General features: G+C 40.5%; 1 protein-coding gene across 1 annotated transcript in view; it reads right to left on the bottom strand.

Moving 5' to 3' along the window:
* The window catches only part of LOC126455743 (Down syndrome cell adhesion molecule-like protein Dscam2), a 408,979-nt gene that overhangs the window by 46,167 nt on the left and 342,485 nt on the right, over positions 1–20,327 (bottom strand). Inside the window, exon 16 of the mRNA XM_050091511.1 lies at positions 4,160–4,446. Coding sequence (XP_049947468.1) covers positions 4,160–4,446 — 287 coding nt within the window. The remainder of the gene's footprint in view (positions 1–4,159; positions 4,447–20,327) is intronic.

A 20,327-nucleotide genomic window follows, 5' to 3' on the forward strand; every position in this document is an offset into this window, starting at 1 on the left:
TACAGATCCATAACTGACCCTTGTACGCATGTAGAAATACTGACCCAGCTCTGTGGCCTCATGCCCAGCACCTGTTTATATGTCTGTGTACCCTGTAAGGTTTGTGTACTGGATTAATAAGTCCCAATTATTGCTTCTGTGCCTATCCTCTGTTCAGTGCTTCCAGTCCATGGTAAGTAGTTATGTTCTTGTTTCCGACAAATATCAAGAGATTCAGTGAAATTTTAGGTACTTGTAGGTATAAAATAAATACTGAGAAAACCAAAATGTGCAGTTGCATCCTAAAATCCATAATGCATAATTGACGGGTAAGGCACATTCTCCAAGTAAATGTTAGAAGTAGTTAACAGTTACTGACTAAAAAGAAAATCTTTGAGGAAACTTAATACCTGAAATAGCATTGAGGGAAGGCTAACTGACAAACTGAGTTGTGCCTGAATGACTCAAAGTTCTGTACATTTCAACCCCATGCAGCACACAGTTTTACTCTGCCACCATGTTTCATAAGAGTGCACACTCCACTGTGGAGTTTAGGACATCCTTAGGCTGTGGCTGAGACATTTCTTCACAATATATTACCTCATAGGAGTGCTGTTCCAGCAAGCTATCAATGAGAGCTTCTATGAAATTTGGAAAGCAGTTAAGAAGAACAGACAACATTGAAGCTACTTCTGTAGTCTTTAAAAGAATTACCCAGGAAGGTCAAGGTTACGAGTTGAAGTTCTGGCTGGCACACTGTTCTAATCTGTCAATCCTGATTTATATTTTATTAACAATATTCTGGGGTAACAGCAGAGATATCAGATTTAATTGATGAAAGGAGAAAATATAAAAATGCAGTAAATAAAGCAGGCAAAAAGGAATACAAAAATGAGATAGACAGGAAGTGCAAAATAGCTAAGCAGGAATGAGTAGAGGACAAATGTAAGGATGCAGAGGCATATATCACTAGGGGTAAGATAGATACTGCCTACAGGAAAATTAAAGAGACCTTTGGAAAAAAGAGAACCACCTGTATGAATATCAAGAGCTGAGATAGAAAATCAGGTCCAAGCAAAGAAGGGAAACAGAAAGGTGGAAGGAGTATACAGGGAGTCTGCACAAGGGTGATACACTTGAGGCCGATTTTACGGTAATGGAAGAGGACGTAGATGAAGATGAAATTGGAGATATGATACTGTGTGAAGAAATTGACAGAGCACTGAAAGACTTAAGCCAAGAAAAGGCCCTGGGAGTAGACAACATTCCATTAGAACTACTGATAGCCTTGGGAGAGCCAGCACTGACAAAACTCTACCATCAGATGAGCAGGATGTATGAGACAGATGAAATACCTTCAGACTTCAAGAAGAATAATAATTCCAATCCCAAAGAAAGCAGGTGTTGATAGGTGTGAAAATTACAAAACTGTCAGTTTAATAACTCATGGCTGCAAAATACTAACAAGAATTCTTTACAAATGAATGGAAAAACTGGCAGAATCTGACTTTGGGGAGGATCAGTTTGGATTCTGTAGAAATGCTGGAACACGTGAGGCAATACTGACCCAACGACTTATCTTAGAAGACAGATTCAGGAAAAACAAACCTACATTTCTAGCATGTGTAGACTTAGAGAAGGCTTTTAAAAATGTTGACTGGAATACTCTCTTTCAAATGCTGAAAGTGGCAGGGGTCAAATACAGGGAGCAAAAGGATATTTACAATTTGTACAGAAACCAGATAGCAGTTACAAGAGTCAATGAGCATAAAAGGGAAGCAGTGGTTGAGAAGGTAGTGAGACAGGGCTGTAGCTTATCCCCAAGTTATTCAATCTGTATATTGAGCAAGCAGTAAAGGAACAAAAGAAAAATTTGGAGTAGGAATTAAAACCCATGAAGAAGAAATAGAAATTTTGAGTTTTGCCGATTACACTGTAATTGTCAGAGACAGCAAAGGACCTGGAAGAGCAGTTGAACAGAATGGGCGGTGTCTTAAAGGAGGATATGAGATGAACATCAACAATAGCAAATGAGGATAATGGAGTGTAGTTGAATTAAAGCAGGTGATGCTGAGGGAATTAGATTAGAAAATGAGACACTTAAAGTAGGAGATGATTTTTTTCTATTTGGGGCAAAATAACTGATGATGGTCAAATTAGAGAGGATATAAAATGCAGACTGGCAATAGCAAGGAAAGTGTTTCTGAAGAAGAAAAATTTATTAACATTGAGTACAGATTTAAGTATTTGTATGGAGTGTAGCCATGTATGGAAGTGAAACATGGACAATAACAAGAAGAGAAGAGAAGCTTTCGACATGAGGTGTTACAGAAGAGTGTTGAAGATTAGATGGGTAGATCACATAACTAATGAGGAGGTACTGAATAGAATTGGGGAGAAGAGGAATTTGTGGCACTACTTGGCTAGAAGAAGGGATTGGTTGGTGGGACATGTTCTGAGGCATCAAAGGATCACCAATTTAGTGTTGGAGGGCAGTGTGGAGGGTAAAAATCTCTTAAAAATGAAATCAACATGAAGTGCAAAATGGCTAAGCAGAAGTGGCTAGAGGGGAAAATGTCAGCATGTAGAAGCATATATCACTACAGGTAAGACAAAAAGTCGCCTACAGGAGACCTTTGGAAAAAAGAGAACCACCTGTGTGAATATCAAGAGATCAGATGGAAAACAAGACCTAAGCAAAGAAGGGAAAGTGGAAAGGTGGAAGGAGTATATAGAGGGTCTATGCAAGGGAGATTAACTTGAGAGAAATATTATGGAAGAGCAGTTGAACAGAATGGACAGTGTCTTAAAAGGAGGATATAAAATGAACATCAACAAAAGCAAAACAATGGTAATGGAATGTGATCAAATTAAATTAGGTGATGCTGAGGGAATTAGATTAGGAAATACGACATTCAAAATAGTAGGTACTATTTGGGAGCAAAATAACTAATGGTGCTTGAAGTAAGGAGGATATATTAGTAGACTGATGATAGGGAGAAAAGCATTTCTGAATAAGAGAAATTTGTTAATGTAAAGTATAGATGTAAGTGTAAGGAAGTCATTTCTGAAAGTATTTGTATGGATTGTACTCCTCTATGGAAGTGAAGCGTGGATGATAAACAGTTTAGACAAGAAGAGAGTAGAAGCTTTTGAAATGTGGTGTTACAGAAGAATCCTGAAGATTAGATGGGGAGATCACATACCTAATGAGGAGGTACTGCATAGGATTGGAGAAGAGGAATTTGTGGCACTACTTGACTAGAAGAAGGGATTGGTTGGTAGGACATGTTCTGAGGCATCACCAATTTAGTACTGGAGGGAAACATGGAGGGTAAAAATCATAGAGGAAGACTAAGAGGTGAATACAGTAAGCAGATTCAAAAGGATGTAGGTTGCAGTAGTTATTAGGAGATGAAGAGGCTTGCACAGGATAGAGTAGCATGGAGAACTGCATCAAACCAGTCTTTGGACTGAGGCCCAAACCACCACCACCACCAGCAGCAGCAGCACCACCACCACCACCACCACCAACAACAACAACAACAACATGAGCATTTCAGAGCTGAAGTTGTGATAACTATGTCTGATTATGATGAAATAATGTGAAGGAAAGCCACTGTTGACAAATGGTGAAACAGACTTCCAAAAAATACAGTTATGACTGTATGGCTGCTTTACCAGGCAATGATGAAAATCTCCATTTAAAATCTGTGAATAATGGAGATTGGGCTTTCATCCTTGGTACAACAAGATAGATACAGACATAAAATATAACTCTTATTTATATCATACAGATACACTGTTCCCTTTCTCTCCCACTTCTCAGGTGTTAAAATTTCTCCTGTTTAGTGTCTTTATCTGATACTTCGCTCCTCGTCCTGTCTTTGACTCAAGGTTATTGGGGGTTTCTTACCAATATCTGTGTAGGAATGTGAGAATAATCAACTACTGGAATCATTGGTTCCCAAAGCTAATGTTTGTGTTGCCGTTTGTTACTATGAATTTTGACCAATTGCATTCAAGTGTAAATTTACTTTATCTTCAGTTGATGGAAGTTTTACTGTAATGCCACTGAGTGATGTGGCAACATGATTAATATTAGATCAGAATCTATAATTACTTTTAGTCATTTATGCACAACTTGATACGTGTAACTTAACAACAATTTTACACTTACTGTTGATGAATGATGCGGCTTTTCACTGTACTGGAGGCAGCTGGAAGTCCTGTGTGATTCAACATTGTCTATAGCATCCAAATGATCTGCATCTCCCAGAACAGGGACACGGAATGTTGCGTAAGGACTGATATCTTGTCTCTGTCCCAGAGAAACACGCATTGGAGTGGCAATATAGACTGCTTCTTGGAGATTTGCTGAGGCAATGCCACTTTCAATGTTGTCATATTTCATAGGAACTGCTCCCCGATCCAAATCTTCTATTTTTCCTGTTTCTGACGTTTTCTCTGCAAAATAAACAAAGAACATGTTAAGATACAATATTTGCAAAACTTTATGTGATTATATGTATACCAATAAAACAATTAAAAATTCATACTACAATAATAGAAATTTTGAGCTGGGAACAATAAACAAAAATGAGGAAGATAACATTACTGCTGTCTGATGCATGGCACGCAGACACACAGCACAGAAATTAACCCTAAACCAAGTAAGAGAACCATATGAAGGCTACAGTGTTTCAATGGTTGCAGTGGTTTACAGTATGGCGAGTACAAGAAAAGAAAGCAAAGAGTCAATACTGATTTTATAATTATTTTGTAATGGGGTTATTCACATTTCATCTAGACACTAACAAAAATGAACTGAATCTCAGTGAGTACTATACCCTCAGATTCACTTTTGATGTCAATCTTACAGCCAGATGTTATATGCTATTCTACAAGAGAGGCCCTTAGGGCCAGCACAGTACCAGTCAATGATGACGATGGCAAGGTGGTACGGAACAAGTGACTGGAAGTCAGGCAAAGTTAGTATTGCGTCACTCTCTATGGTGATGCCCCGTGTCATGCCATCTGTGTGGGTGACGGTATCATCTGGATACTCTGACCAGTGCATATGGTGTGCACTGTCCTGGTTAAAGTGAGGCCTCTTGTTTCTCACCCTGTGTGTCACGTTTTGGCACTGAGACCCGCTGTTTCTGAGGTGCACATTGGTGGGTCTGCTGCAGATGATGCTGGCTGTGGAGGTGTCAGGTAACCATTGTGTCTGAGCCAATTTTGCTGGCACCAAAGTGTGCCATCTTCTTATGTCCTTATATTGTACTTTCCTTTTTCTGACCCAGTTGTAGGATCCACTAAAAATAATGTCTTGGGATGGATAACCATTTGAACTCAGTATGGTCCTTCATACTCTTGGAAAAACTTGTTTCTCTCTTTCTTCAGGGCAGAGCTCTGAAGATGCTGTTTTACAAGGACTAGGTCATCAACCTTGTACTGCAGTTCTACAGCTTTCTCATTATGCTTACTCACTCTTTGTTGTGCCTTTTCAACTAAATTTCTAGAAACTATTTTCTGATTCAGTTCGTAGTAGAGAGTAAGATGTCCAGGTAGATCCAAAGGTGTTAATTCAGTTGATAAATGTGGTAACTCATTTAAAAAAACTTCAAAGTTTTTAATTTTTGTTGCCCATAAAGTATGTTTTTCATGGCAGTAGGTGCGGCATAATTTCCCAATTTCTTTCACAGCTCTTTCACATGGATTAGAGGCCGGGCTATAGTTGGATATTAATACTTGACGAATATCTTCCCAAGCTAGAAATTCTTTACATTCATTACTGACAAATTGTGGTCCATTGTCTGTGAGAAATTGATTTGGTTTTCCCAACTCCAAAAAGTACTGTTACAAACAGTGTATAACCATTTGTGCATTTGCTTTTTTGATAGGATTTAACTTAACATATTTTGACCAGCACTATATGATGACCAAAATGTATGACACTCCTCCCTTTCATTTAGGAATCGGTCCAAAAAAATCTGCTGCTGTAAGATCGAGTAACGATTTAGGAATAATTGGATACATTTTGTATTTAACATGAGTGTTACTCTCTTTCACCTTCAGACAGATTTTACAGGTCCTAATTAAAGATGTCCAAGCTTCTTAAAATAACAGAACTTATTCATATGAGCTATACACTTTTTTACTCCGCATATCCATATCCCTTACGAATAAACCACACAATTTTGTCTTTCATTAACTTCAAAACGTAAATGTGGCAACGTTGCAATGTTATACTGTCTAACCAAAACAAATTATGCCCTATAATTTTCCACTTTCCTGCTTGATTAGGAGGTAAGGAATTCCTGATACACACAGCAAACATTCCTGTGAAATAGGGATCATGATGGATGTTTTCTGTTATCCTTTGGGCCAGCTACAGTACCCTGGTGTGTGGATAGTATACTGTCATAAAATTAATTGCAAAAATTATGTCAGTTCCCTCCGTATGATTTAACTCTTCTGTGCCTATTGGTAACCTAGACAAAGCATTCAGTACAGTATTCTCAGAACCTTTTGCATACTGTATCCTAATGTCATATTTCTGTAGGAACAACATCCATCACATTAATCTCCTATGTAACAACCAACTACTCATTTAAAAAGATAGAGCTTGATGATCTGTACAGACATGGATTTCTGACTCCCATACTAGTGTTTGGAATTTTTGGATACTCCATGCTATTGCCAGTAGTTCTTTTTGAGTAGCTGCATAGTTTAATTCACGTTTATTAAGACTATGGTTAGCAAAAGCTATGGATCTATGATTTACATTATCTAGACCCCACTATCCTCGAAAAAGTTCTTCTGCAATACCACAATCAGATGCATTGGTTGAAATTTTAAATGGCGCACCCATACTCAGATGATGTAATATGGGTGATTCTACCAGTGCTCTTTTTACATTTTCAAATGCATCATTTGCCTCTTGATCCCAAAGCCACGGTATTCCCTTTCTTAATAAATGTAAAATTCTTGGGTCATTCACTTCTTGACCTCATATATACTGTCTATAGTATCCAGCCATTCCTATAAATCCCTTCAACTGTCTTATGTTTCTAAGGGGTGGACATTCTTTAATAGCTTTTATGCGCTCAGGATCTGGTCTAATGCCTTGCACCCCTACAATATATCCTAGAAACTTAAGCTCTTGTCGCACAAAGTGTGCTTTAGACAATTTCACTGTGATGCCTTTTTCTTTAAATTTTTTCAGGGTCTTACTCAAGGTTAGACAGTGTTCACATGATGTTCAGAGAAGCATATTGTTTCAGCTGGGTTCAAGGACTCTAATTCATCTATGCAGATAATTAATTCATTAATTTTATTTCTCAGTCCTTGAATATTTTGATGCAATAAAGATAGCTGAGTTAAAATTGGGTAGAGCTGAAATATCTGCTGATTGTTCAAAATTCTTAACCAATAGCTTTTTGTGCTCATGTAACAAGCTAGAATTATGTTTGTTGGTTCCTTTCTCAAACTGAAGGATTGTCTCAGTCCTAACCTCTCTTAAAACTTGGTTTCTTTCTGTCCTCCCTACCCTAAAAATTGGTCGTTTCTGAACCCTATAACCACTGGTATTTTATCACTCGTGACAGTGCCTCCCCCATTTAACTTTCCTGCTATTTTCCCAGCCAGTTTACCCTTCCCTTTCCTGTTGAGGTGAAGGCCATGCCTAGTATAATCCCACCTACTGAGAGACACAACAGGAACCACACCAATGTGTGATCCTGCACCCAACATAAGCAGCCGTTCCAACTCCAAATTAACTCTCTGGACAGAAGAGTTCAAATGGGGTCAGTCATGGTGCCCAAGAAGAGATACAAACTCAACACTAGTATGCTTCGATGCTGATGGAATCTTTGCCAGGTCACACTGTGTACTGTACCCAGGATCTCTGTCAGTACTATTAATTAGCCCACCCACCATAACCATGGTGTCTTACTTAGTGAAATCTTTGCACAGTGATCCTAAGTCCTCTGTCACCTGCTCCAGACCAGCTCTAGGTTTACAAAAATTGGTAAACTGGTATTCTGATCATAGTTAATAATGCAAAAGTTGGCCAACACCTCTTCCATGGGAACTACCTAACAACACCACTTTCTTTCTCTTTACTGATTTCCCTACATTCTTACTTTTCAATTTGCTGCTGAAAGTTTGTTGTGCCCTGTTTACACCTGCAACTGCTTGAGGCTCATCAGCTTCTAACTGAAGCAACAGGTCAAATCTATTTTCCACATTCACCATGAAGCTTCTTCCTCCTGTTGCCATTTCCCACCTCTCTTTACCCTTCTCCCTCCTTAACCTGTCAATGTCTCACATGGCCTTGCCTAACTCAGCCTGAAGGGCGGCAATTTTCCCCTCCTGTTCTAGTATCTTCCTATCTCTACTACACATCCTACAAAACCACTGATGAGTCTCATTTACTTCCCCTATTCCCGCACCACTACAGTCACCCACATGGAAAAAACTACAGCATCCATCACACTGAAGCCCCGACGTAATCATTCTATGGCAAGTCAAGCACATTTCACTCACAATAAATGTAACAGTTTATTAAGAATAGGTCAGTTAAATTATAGATAAACATGAAAGTATGATTCCACAAATTTGGCCTATATGCAACTGTATGTAAACAAAAGCACAAAAACAAGAGTGCACAGTTTCTGAAACAACAGCTAAAACTTTATGCTACATTCCAGAAATGTGAGTTAAAGAATGAAGAAGTATGCTGCAGTTAAATTTCTGGAGAGAGCAAACAACAATTAAACGAAATTCTAAAGATTTGCTGTGGCAAAATGTAAACAGAAAATACGACTTTAACCTGACTGTATGATCTGTACCTGCAATGTATCCACTGAGCCACTGTTCAGGTATGATCCTCACTGGTGGCTTGTAAAATTGTGTATGTAGTTTCTCAAAAATCATTTATAACCATGATAACATCAAAACAAGAAACCTCATTCTTATCAAATTTTACGCTCTGTCCAGCCAACAGACCATCATTGGGCTTTGTCATAGCTCTTTCAACATGATTCTGCTATGGCAGTTATTGAAAGCATTACACAGAGCTCCTTTGAAAGCCACATGTGTTTCATTTAGCATCTTTCTATCTATACTCACACAATTTGATTCACACTTGTGGTGCAGTGGTCACCCTTTATGTAGAAGTTTCTTTATGGATACTGAAACTGATACCGATGGAGAATCCCTCCAATGATAAATTGTATGTATGTATGTAGGTATGTATACATCTCAGGCTCGGTCAGCTAGTCTTTGAAACTTCAGCCACAGTTCTGCTACAAGCTCCTGCCCAGAGCTGAATGTTTCAAGCTACTTATCGTAACAAGACACTATTACTTCTGTAACTGGTCTACTGAACAGTTAATTTGTTGCCATTAGGTCCAATATATTTCCAACATGAGAAGGCTTCCATGTTATCTGTTCTAGATAGTTTTCAGAGAAGGTATCTGATATTACTTCACAGGATGTCTTGTCACACTCACCACTTACAAAACTGTAATCATCCCAGTTCCTTTTTGGATGATTTATGTCTCTTTCAATTATGACAGTCTGAGTGATGAACATAAGTAATAACGAGTAAGGGTTTTCTCTAAACTTTCCAGTTACATCCGTGGATGAGTCTGGTGTCAGATAGAAAGATCGAATCACAAGTTTATGCCCACCCTTGATATTGAATCTTGCCCAAACGCTATCATATGCAGCTTCAATTTCTGTCTCAGAGGAGTACAGATTCTTATATACTGTGATAAATACACCACTGCCAGTTCCTATTAACCTATCTTTTTGATAGACACTTTGATTTACTGCAAAAATCTCACTAGCGTCTATTTCATGAATTAGCCAGATTTCTACACCTTGTATTCTGTGAACTCAACTACCTTTTATGAGTGCCTCAAATTGTAGCACTTTGTTGTGAATGTTTTGCCAGCTTATCACAAGGATTTTTATAAGCTATTGTTTTAGTGCCCGAAAACCTCAAACCACACACACACTAAGCTATTGTTTAAATCTTACATTATTATTTCAAGTTCTCCTACAGCTCTACTGGGCAGAGCCGATTAACTTAAAAACCCTTTGTGCACTCCACACAGTGTCATCTCTCCAGAAGTACCATCTGGTATGTGGTACATCTCTGACCTATTTAGGGACACCCTACAATTGTCAACCCTCTGGTGCAAGTCTAGGAAATGTGACAGCTTAGCTTGTCACAAAACCTACAAAGTCACCAGTTTGAGCCTTTATTCTTTGGCTCAGAATCAGAGGACCATGATCAATTCTGGGGCATACAACAAACTGTGAATTAACTATGCTGCAATTCTGTGAGCAAGGCTTGTCCTCCTAACCTCTGGCAGTCTGGAATGATGCAAGTATGATTTCATAATCCAGGTGAAAGGCACTGACTGATTCAACGTGTGCCACAATTTGTTGTTGGTTGCACCCTGCTTCCTCTGTGACTGTTTTTAACAGCTTCATCAACGTGCTCAATTCGAAACCCTAGGTATGCGCAATTAGTCCACAGGATGATCCTTCTAATTCCCTGCTGCCATTTCTCTTATGCATACCATTTTTTGCTGTACCTTCAGACCGTCACTCCCTTTGCAGTTGCTACCTCTCAACAGGGGAAACAGCAAGCTTCCCAACAGCTGAAGTGTTCCTCACCACCTCAGTTTCAGTTCCAGTGGGAGGTAACTCTTTTCGTGATTATGTGGTTGAGTGTAGTAACCCGAGATCTCCCTGGTGATGGCCTTCCCTTTACAGGGCCTCTACACCTATATTGTGTTCATCATAACAATAAACCTGATACAAACATTACAACAAGTATTCTTCCACATTTGCTTGTGTAATAAAGTCAAGTTGAACAAATACATTTCAAGGAAGATGCAATACATGAAAGTCACAGATCAAGTAAACAGAGTAAGACGTGTGTACACTTTAACAGTCAAATCATAACTTAGTCCAAGTCTAGCGGCCGCTGGCTGACTGGCCACTTAGGTGGCGCTGCTGCTGCACGGCTGGCAGACAGCGCCGCATGTAGAGGACGCGCATGACTGCGTGGCGGCACTTTGAAAGATCGGCGAGTCACAACACTTTTCCGTCCTTTGAAGTTCTTGCACAGGTCTTGATGGAAGTGGCCTGTAGATTGCTAACGTCCGTAGATGTTGTCTGACTGGCCGTAAAGTCTCGAGGAGGAGGCTTCCCGTATGGACGAAAGTATCCCCGATGATAACGGGTCGAGATGACAGGAGACGTGGGGGTTGAATCTCCTGGGGACCCATGCACCAACCTGCCCGTTGCGGCAAGTCCAGTTGTTATAACAGGAGACATGGGCGATGTGTATGCGTCCGTAGGAGATGGAGGAGAGTAGAGTTGCTCCAACAGATGATGGCCCTTTGGTTCCTGCATGGGCATGTCTCCTGGTGGCGTCAGTTCTTGTGCTGGCACTGATATGATGGTGAGAGGACTGCATTGTGAGTAATGAGAGATTCCAGTATCCCGAGAATCAGGTAGAGCCGAAGGTGGTGTAGCGGCATCCGGAATAGGTGTTGCCACCACACGAGGGCAAAGCTGGTTTGAATGACGCACTGTAACACCCATGCCCGTCTGGATTTCATACAGGCGTTGGCCACGGTGTCGTAAGATGAGGCCAGGACTCCATTTTGGCCGCCTGCCATATCCCCGTACCCACACAAGGTCATCAGCGGTGAACTGGCCGGCCAAGCGATGGCACCCGTGGCCATGGGGGTGAAACGGTAAGAAGCCAGAAATTGGGGAAGCGCATCATCAGCAGCAGAAGAAGCCAGAAGTTTCCGCATCTGAGCCTTAAATGTGTGGATCAATCGTTCAGCCTCACTGTTTGACTGTGGATAGAACGGAGGGGCCGTGACATGCATGACGCCGTGACGGGCACAAAAATCCGCAAAATCTGAAGACGTAAATTGTGGACCATTATCAGTAACAAGACTAGAGGGAAGGCCTTCCAAAGAGAAAATGCGAGCTAGAGCATTGGTGGTTGCTGCAGTGGTAGGCGACGTGCAACGGACAATGAAAGGGAAGTTAGAGTAGGTGTCAATAACGAGAAGCCAATAAGTACCTAAAAAAGGTCCTGCGAAGTCAGCATGAACACGCTCCCAGGGCTTCTCAGGTGAAGGCCACGGTGACAAAGATGACTTCGGGGTGACGGCCTGTGACACACAAGGGCCGCAGGCAGCGACCATGTGTGCGATTTCAGAGTCGATGCCGGGCCAGTACATGACGGCGTGCCAGAGATTTTGTGCGAGCAACACCACAGTGCCCTTGGTGAAGGAGGTGCAAGATCGAAGCATACAAAGACACAGGTACCACAACAAGTGGCCAAGCGTTTTCGGTGGAAAGGAGGATAACACCATCCCTAACCGTGAGGCGGTAACGCAAAGCATAGTAGTCCCGCAACGGATCAGATGTCTTAGCGAATGGCCGATCTGGCCGACCCTTCTGAATACAGCGTAAAACAAGGGAGAGGGCAGGGTCAGAGCCCGTAGCAGCTGCCAGTCGGTCCCCAGTGATGGGGAACCCGTCCACAACCCGCTGCTCAGCAACATCCAGGTGGAAACACAAAAGTTCGTCCCTATCAAATGTCAGATCAGGACCCATGGGAAGGTGAGGTAGTACATCAGCATTCACATGTTGAAACGAGACATGTAAAGAGTCCAACACTGGAGGCGGTGTGCAGCCTTGTCAGGAAATGACGTTGATGGATGAAACAAAGAAACAAGTGGTTTGTGATCCATAACAAGATGAAATTTGGATTCATAGAGAAAAACACCAAACTTATGAAGAGCATAAATTATGGCCAAAGCTTCTTTTCAATTTGAGAATACTTTTGGTGGGCATCCGTGAGTGTTTCAGAGGCATAAGCAATGGGTTGTTCAGAACCGTCAGAAAAACAGTGTGCAAGGACTGCACCGACCCCGTATTGAGAGGCTTCTGTGGCAAGAACAAGATATTGGCCAGGTCGATAAGTAGCCAAACATGGGGCCTGTTTCAGCATAGTCTTCAATTTCTGGAAAGCCACATTGCATGATGCGGACCAGTGAAAAGGCATGTTTTTATGCAACAGGCGATGCAACAGCTGAGCCACCGAAGCAGCAGACGGTAAAAACTTGTGATAGTATGCTATTTTCCCCACGAAGGCCTGCAGTTCCTTAACAGATGTACGGCGAGGAAGGGCATCGATCACAGCGACAGTTTGCCGAAGCGGACGAATACCATCCTGAGAGAGTTGAAACCCCAAGTATGCGATGAATGCCTGAAAAAAATTTTGATTTCTGAAAATTACACTTAAGACCAGCAGTCTGTAAGACATGAAAAAGCGTGCGGAGATTTTGAACATGTTCGTCAGTGGTGGAGCCAGTGACAACAATGTCGTCCTGGTAATTTATACACCCAGGGACAGTGAGCAATAATTGTTCCAAGAATTGCTGAAAGAGAGGAGGGGTGCTGGCAACCCCGAATGGCAATCGTTGGTACTGATAGAGGCCGAAAGGCGTGTTAAGGACCAGAAACTGTCGGGAAGCAGCGTCAAGAGGAAGTTGATGATAAGCTTCTGACAGGTCAAGTTTAGAAAAATACTGGCCTCCAGCAAGTTTAGTGAACACTCTTCAAGTCGAGGTATAGGGTTAAGTGTCGATAAGGCATTGAGCATTTACAGTGGCTTTGAAGTCACCACAGAGATGAATATCACCTTTTGGCTTTGCAACAACAACGGCAGGAGAGGACCACTCACTGGAAGTGACAGGAAGCAAGACCCCTAAAGCAGTGAGACGATCCAGCTCCCATTTTACCTAATCACGAAGGGCCACAGGAATGGGCCGAGCCTGAAAAAACTTAGGCTAAGCAGTGGGTCTGAGTGTGATATGAGCTTCAAAGTTGTTTGCATGGCCTAACCCAGGAGAAAAAGGGGACGAAAATGTCACCGACAAGGAATCCAATTGAGCATAAGGAATAGCATCAGAGACAATACTGACAGAGTCATCTATGGAGAACCCAAAAACACGAAAGGCATTGAAACCAAAAAGATTCTCCGCATTACTATGGTCAACCACAAATATGGGAACAGTGTGAATGACAGATTTGTAAGATACCTCAGCATAAAATTGTCCCAAGATAGAAATCTTCTGTTTATTGTAAATCCGTAATTGCCTAGTGACAGGTGACAGGATTGGAGAACCCTACTGAAGATACGTCTGAGAGTTGATGATAGTGGCAGCAGAACCAGTATCCACCTGCACGCGAACATCGCGACCAAGTATTTGGATGGTGAGGAATAACTTCACTGAAAGGGAAGAAGTACAAATGACAGACAACACAAAATCAGAATCAGCATCATGTTCATGAACATCATGTATGCAGTCGGATTTGCAAACGGATGACACATGACTCTTTTTTTTGCATTTGTGACACACAGTCCAACGTTGTGGACAATCTTCTCGTGAATGTTTCATAAAACACCGCGGACATGAAGGAAGTTGCTGTGGGTTTTGCTGCAGTTACTTAGAGGTTTCCTTACGGTTAGGCCTAGGCTGCTGTCGGGAGCGTACTGCGGCCACGTCGGCCGGCAGGAACATGCCACACGCTTCGTCAACATCGCACAGAGGTTGTATTTCCCCGGCATCGCCCCATGGCTCTATTTGCGCTCCAGTAGCGCGAGAAATTTCAAAAGACTGAGCGATGGATAGAACTTCACCTAGAATCGGATTTGCCAACTGAAGGGCACGTTGCCTAACTTCTTTGTCGGACGCTGATAAGATAATAGCATCCCGTATCATGGAATTGGTGTAGGATTCTTTGTAAACTTCAGTAACAAATTGACACTTTCTACTGAGGCCATGAAGTTCAGCAGCCCAAGCGCGATAGAATTGATTTGGTTGTTTTTGACAACGATAAAAGGCAACACGAGAGGCTACCACATGCATTTCCTTTTGAAAATAGACGGACAGAAGTGAGCACATTTCAGCAAAGGACAAAGACGCAGGATCATTCAAAGGAGCCAATTGTGACAACAACTGATACATTTGAGGTGAAATCCAGAGACTTACATGTTTGTTCATCCGTGACATGAAATTCCAAGAAGTGCTGTCGAAGACGTTTTTTGTAATCAGACTAGTCTTCCACCGTCTCGTCTTAAGGAGGAAAAGTAGGTAGAGACAACAACGAGAGACGCCCTGCATTTGATGCCGTGACAAAATCACAAATCGCATTTGTGAGAAGTGTTTGCTGCTCTATGATACCTTGCAATAGTTGCTCTAAAGTAGCCATGAAAGAAAAATCCCATCCTCGTCGCCAATTGTAATAACGTCAAGTTGAACAAATATATTTCAAGGAGGATGCAATACATGAAAGTCACAGAGCAAGTAAACAGAGTAAGACGTGTGTACACTTTAACGGTCAAATCATAACTGAGTCCAAGTCTAGCGGCCGCTGGCTGGCTGGCTGCGGCGGCACTTTGAAAGATCAGCGAGTCATAACAGCTTGAATCTCATTGGATATTGTTTCACATGGAGCGGAAGCCAAACTGAATCCAGTACAGTCAAGTACGATCATGAGGATACATTTTATGCTGTCTTACATGCACATATACTGAACAATAATGTGAGACAACAGCTTTCCCAGTGCATTTAACTTGGACGGCACTGGCCTGCCAGCTGGTCCGACTTACCCGCAATGATGTGAGCAATTGCAGTTCGGATGTAAAAAGAGATGAGCAGAGAAACAATATAGCTTTGAACATAATTTAATTTTCAAAGAGAATGAAGTAATATTTGGAAAAACACCAGCACTAGCACACGCTACTTAGGTGACAAGACGGAAAGCATAAAATGTACTCATTCTTACCTAACATAGTATTCTAATTACAAACAAGAGTAATGAAAATTCAAGTAATGGAATATCCAGATGGAATTTAACAATATTATGAAAAGGATAGTTACTACTCACCATATAGCAGAGAGGCTGAGCCACAGATAGGCATGACAAAAAGACTGTCACGTAATAAGCTTTTGGTCAACAGGGCCATTGTCAAAATAGATGACAGACACACACACAGACGCAACTCACACACACGACTTCAGTCTCTGGCAGCTGAAGCCATGGCCTGAGACTGCAGTCGTGTGTTCATGTGTTTGTGTGTGTGTGTCACTATACAGTGAGTAGCAACTATCCTTTTCATAATATTGTTGAGAGATGAAAATTCCTAACTTAAGCACAGGGTAATTTTTCTTAGCAAGCTATGTGTGATGCAGAAGTATGCTGCAGTGATTTCACCATATTGTTGAACACTGAAGCCACTGAAGGTATTAATTACAGTCAGTCATCTGGTAATCTCTTAGCTCCTTCCTTATCCATATCTGAGAAATACATTTTAGTTTTGGAACTGTCATCAGATACGTTGACCCGGTTCTAGGTGCTTCTGTCCAGAACTGTGCTGCTGCTACGGTTGCAGGTTCGAATCCTGCCTCAGGCATGGATGTGTGTGATGTCCTTATGTTAGTTAGATTTAAGTAGTTCTGAGCCATTTGAACCATTTTATGATACGTTGATAACAAGTCAACCAACAACAGGATACATAAAGCCACCCATGTGCTACATTTTCTCCTCTTCTTGTATGACATGTTGTTCTATATCCCACCAGCATATGGCAGTGACATGTGAAAGAGCTGAATGCATTAGTACGAGTACATCTGGCAGCTTAACACTCTTGTTATTTCTCATGAGAAACCCTTTTACTTGGCCCCAGATCATTTCTGTTAGGTTCATATTGTAATGGTCGAATGGCATATGCTAAACTGCAACATTTTTATGGTGTGCTCAATGCTGTGAAAATATTGTTTTTCATATTTCTACAACATTTATCACTCTGCTTTGTGTCAGACTACATCTGTGGTGTAAAACAATGAACATAGTCGAAAAAAGTGTATTCAGTTTTTCACTTTTGCCCTAAAATTTAAATTCCTACGTATTCCTAATTTAAGCAGCCTTCATTAACAATATTTCATAAAATATCAATAATTAAGAATTTATATTTGAAATAAAAACAGGAATTGTGCATGCAATATGTAATTAGAAACAAGAAGACGTGTATTATTCATGAAAAATGATGGTGAATTTTAGTTATGTGATGTAGGAATTTCACATTGGAAAAGAAAGGATGGCCAAGACAAGACTCGAACCAGCAATCTACAAACTCCATCAGATTATCAATTTACTATGCCACTGAGTCTACTATACTTCCAGTGTGTATTCGTAGGTCCAGTACCTCAAATACAGTCCACTGGAAAACTACATAACAGATTTTTTCCTGTAAATTTATGAAAAACTTATAGAACACAACCTATTTCTCAGCCCTTTTTAACCATGTTCTGCACTCATGTTTCTGTTTCACTATGGAGCAGGAAGCAGTCTTGGCCATTTCCTTACTGCATATTAACAGTACGACAATCAGAGCACAACAGTACAGAGACTGTGACTGTACATGATTACTGAAATAAAAATTACATAGTTAAAGCACAATTTAAGAGAAACGTTCATGGCTGTTAATACATTAGGATGTCTTAAAGTTCCATTTAATGTAGCTTAGTAATAACGTATTTAACACATACATAGGACCTACTTCCAAGAGCGTAACAATACCAGTGCACATGTGCTACGCTTCTGACCAATCATCACATTTGTGTTTGCTGAAATCAGGTTTATTCTTGATGAACAAAGTGTACCACTGACATACCACACACAGCCAAGTGATGTATAGTGACAGATCCAATTACTTCCTTTAATAGAGGGGGTGTCCAGAGGAGAGGAAAGTATTTACGATACCTTCTGTATCTCTAGTAAGACTCTCACTAGCCCTTCCAATACTCCCATTCACAACAGCTTCCAATTGCTTGACAGCAGTCTGAGCTTTTCCAGCTGCTTATGAACAGGAGCTGACTAACCCAGTGCTGGAGAACAGCATTCACAGTGTGACTGCATTGTGGTTGGTGAAATATTGTACATAAGTTTAAAATAAACTTTCTGTGTCTCTTCTAGTTTATCAGGGTGTATACGCGGACAAGGATAAAACATTCCTGGAAACTGAGGAGCAAAAAAAAAAAGTTTCGGAAAGATCTTCGGTATGCAGCAAAAAGTATGCTGCATATTTTCGTATTGCGAAAGTATAAATCCAAATTTCACCAAACACCCCCTGTTTCTTTCCAAAGTATTGAAATCAAGATTGTGAAGTGCTTTTGTAGGCCAGTCGCAGTTCATGTCATGTGATCTCGCCAGCCGATGACAGCGGATATTCAGAGCATATGACATGTAATGTAGTCAGCCAATAGCAATATCACTGTTAAGTTTAAATGAATATCCATAGTGTTGCAACAAGAAAAGCAAGGCTTTCACATATAATATTGGTCTCGAACATTTGTGAGGATGTAGAACCACTGCCTCTTCCTCCCAGAAATATAGATGCCCTACCACAGCAAGATCAGTTCTCTGCAGTACGCGCTCTATGCCACGCACATTGCGTATACGCTGCGAGAATAAAAGCATTCATAATAAATGACAGGAGTGCGAGTGATTATTTATCGTCATAATTACCACGCCTGCTCTCCTCTACCTATAGATCAATAAGCAGCAAGAGAAGCTAATCTTTCACATATAATGTTAATCTTTTTTGCGCGTGTTACAATTTAAGATACTACATCACACAAATGTGCCAGTAAATTTTTTAAGAATGACATAAATGTCTGATCTTCAGGGCTTGAAATTCTTATAACTGACTCATGCTCAAAGAGCTGATTTTTAAATGAGAGTCAAATGCTCTGTAATTTAAGAAATTCATCGTACATTTTCACACGTAGTTCACTTTGTGTAAAACGAAATTTACTTCAAAAGTAACGCTTCCCAAACTATCATTCGCAATATTTTCCCACAACCTGTTAGAGATTCGTTCATTTCAGCAGTTGCCAGAGAGCACCAGATAACAGGTATCACCACGCTTGCACAGCTATATTGACGTAGGAAGCCCGTATGCTCACATGTGTAAAACATTAAAAAATCTTACATTAGGTCATAAAAGAAGCAACACATCCGAGGATACTCCATGAATGTCGGAATATCGTGAACCATACTGAAAGGCACTAAAATGCATAGTTCGGCCACACTTCTCAGTGTGTTTTTTCAGGACGTAAAGTTTCTTGGAGTACCAGTACTGTATTATCTCATGTTTGGTTCTTTATTATGCCATATAAAAGAAGATAAAAATGTGCACTTGAAATGCAAAATAAAACTTACAGTTAGTACTGGATGGGATTGTTTGTAACCAGGAGAACAAGGACTCTTCAGAATATTTACACTCTTTATTGCCTACTGCTGTTTTATGTGACATAAAATTAAATACAGGATACATAAAAACAGAAAAGACAAGAGACAAGCACGACAGTACACATTTCTTCAATCCTTAGGTCCTAGCACTGTTTTCTCTGTAATCTTGCAGCAGCTTTAGATGCCGTGCTTTTCTGTCTGTGGAAGAATCTATTACCTCATCAAAATTCATCAAACATTTTGCTACATGAAAAATCGAAATGCCGTCTAGTACTGAAAAAGTTATAATACAAATACTACCCAAGACTGGTGTGATTTCTCAATCTGATTATGTCTATTTTGTCACTGTCCACTAGATGAAACAAAATAGGCCCATCTAATACTGCGGCAATTGTAACACACACCAAATAAATGAGACTGTTTGGCACAAATGGTCATTTTTTTAGCATGATAGAATATAATTCATGAAGCACCAATATCAAATGCCTATTAGACCTACTACAAGCAACAAGTTTTATGTTATGAAATAGTTTCAAATTTTATTCATACACTCGAGCTTCTCAAGCATGAGATCAAAAAGTAGTAGTACGAAATTTTTGTATAAATTTGGGATCTTTATATTCTTCCATGATTTGTGTCATGTCCCCATTCTTCTTCTTGACATCACAAATTCTGTAACTATTTCTGCCAGTGTCAAAACTTATTCTCTGGTTAAAGTCACTCATCCTGCCAGAATCACTGGTTTCATTATCCCATGTTTATTCTCCGGTTAGGTATTATTAAGTGTTCGTACCACACGTTTTCTGCGCTACTCCCAGAATAGAACTTACGCGGCTGCTAGCTGAGGACTGTACAAATGGTCCTTACTAGCTTAGCAATGTGGCCAAAAATTTTTGGGCAAAATTTTATTTGCTTGGGTACACCGAGAAGATAATAGGTAATCTTTCTTACCTGTTATTCCTGTTTGTCGT

The sequence above is a fragment of the Schistocerca serialis genome, chromosome 2, assembly GCF_023864345.2.
Source record: "Schistocerca serialis cubense isolate TAMUIC-IGC-003099 chromosome 2, iqSchSeri2.2, whole genome shotgun sequence".
Lineage (NCBI taxonomy): Eukaryota > Metazoa > Arthropoda > Insecta > Orthoptera > Acrididae > Schistocerca > Schistocerca serialis.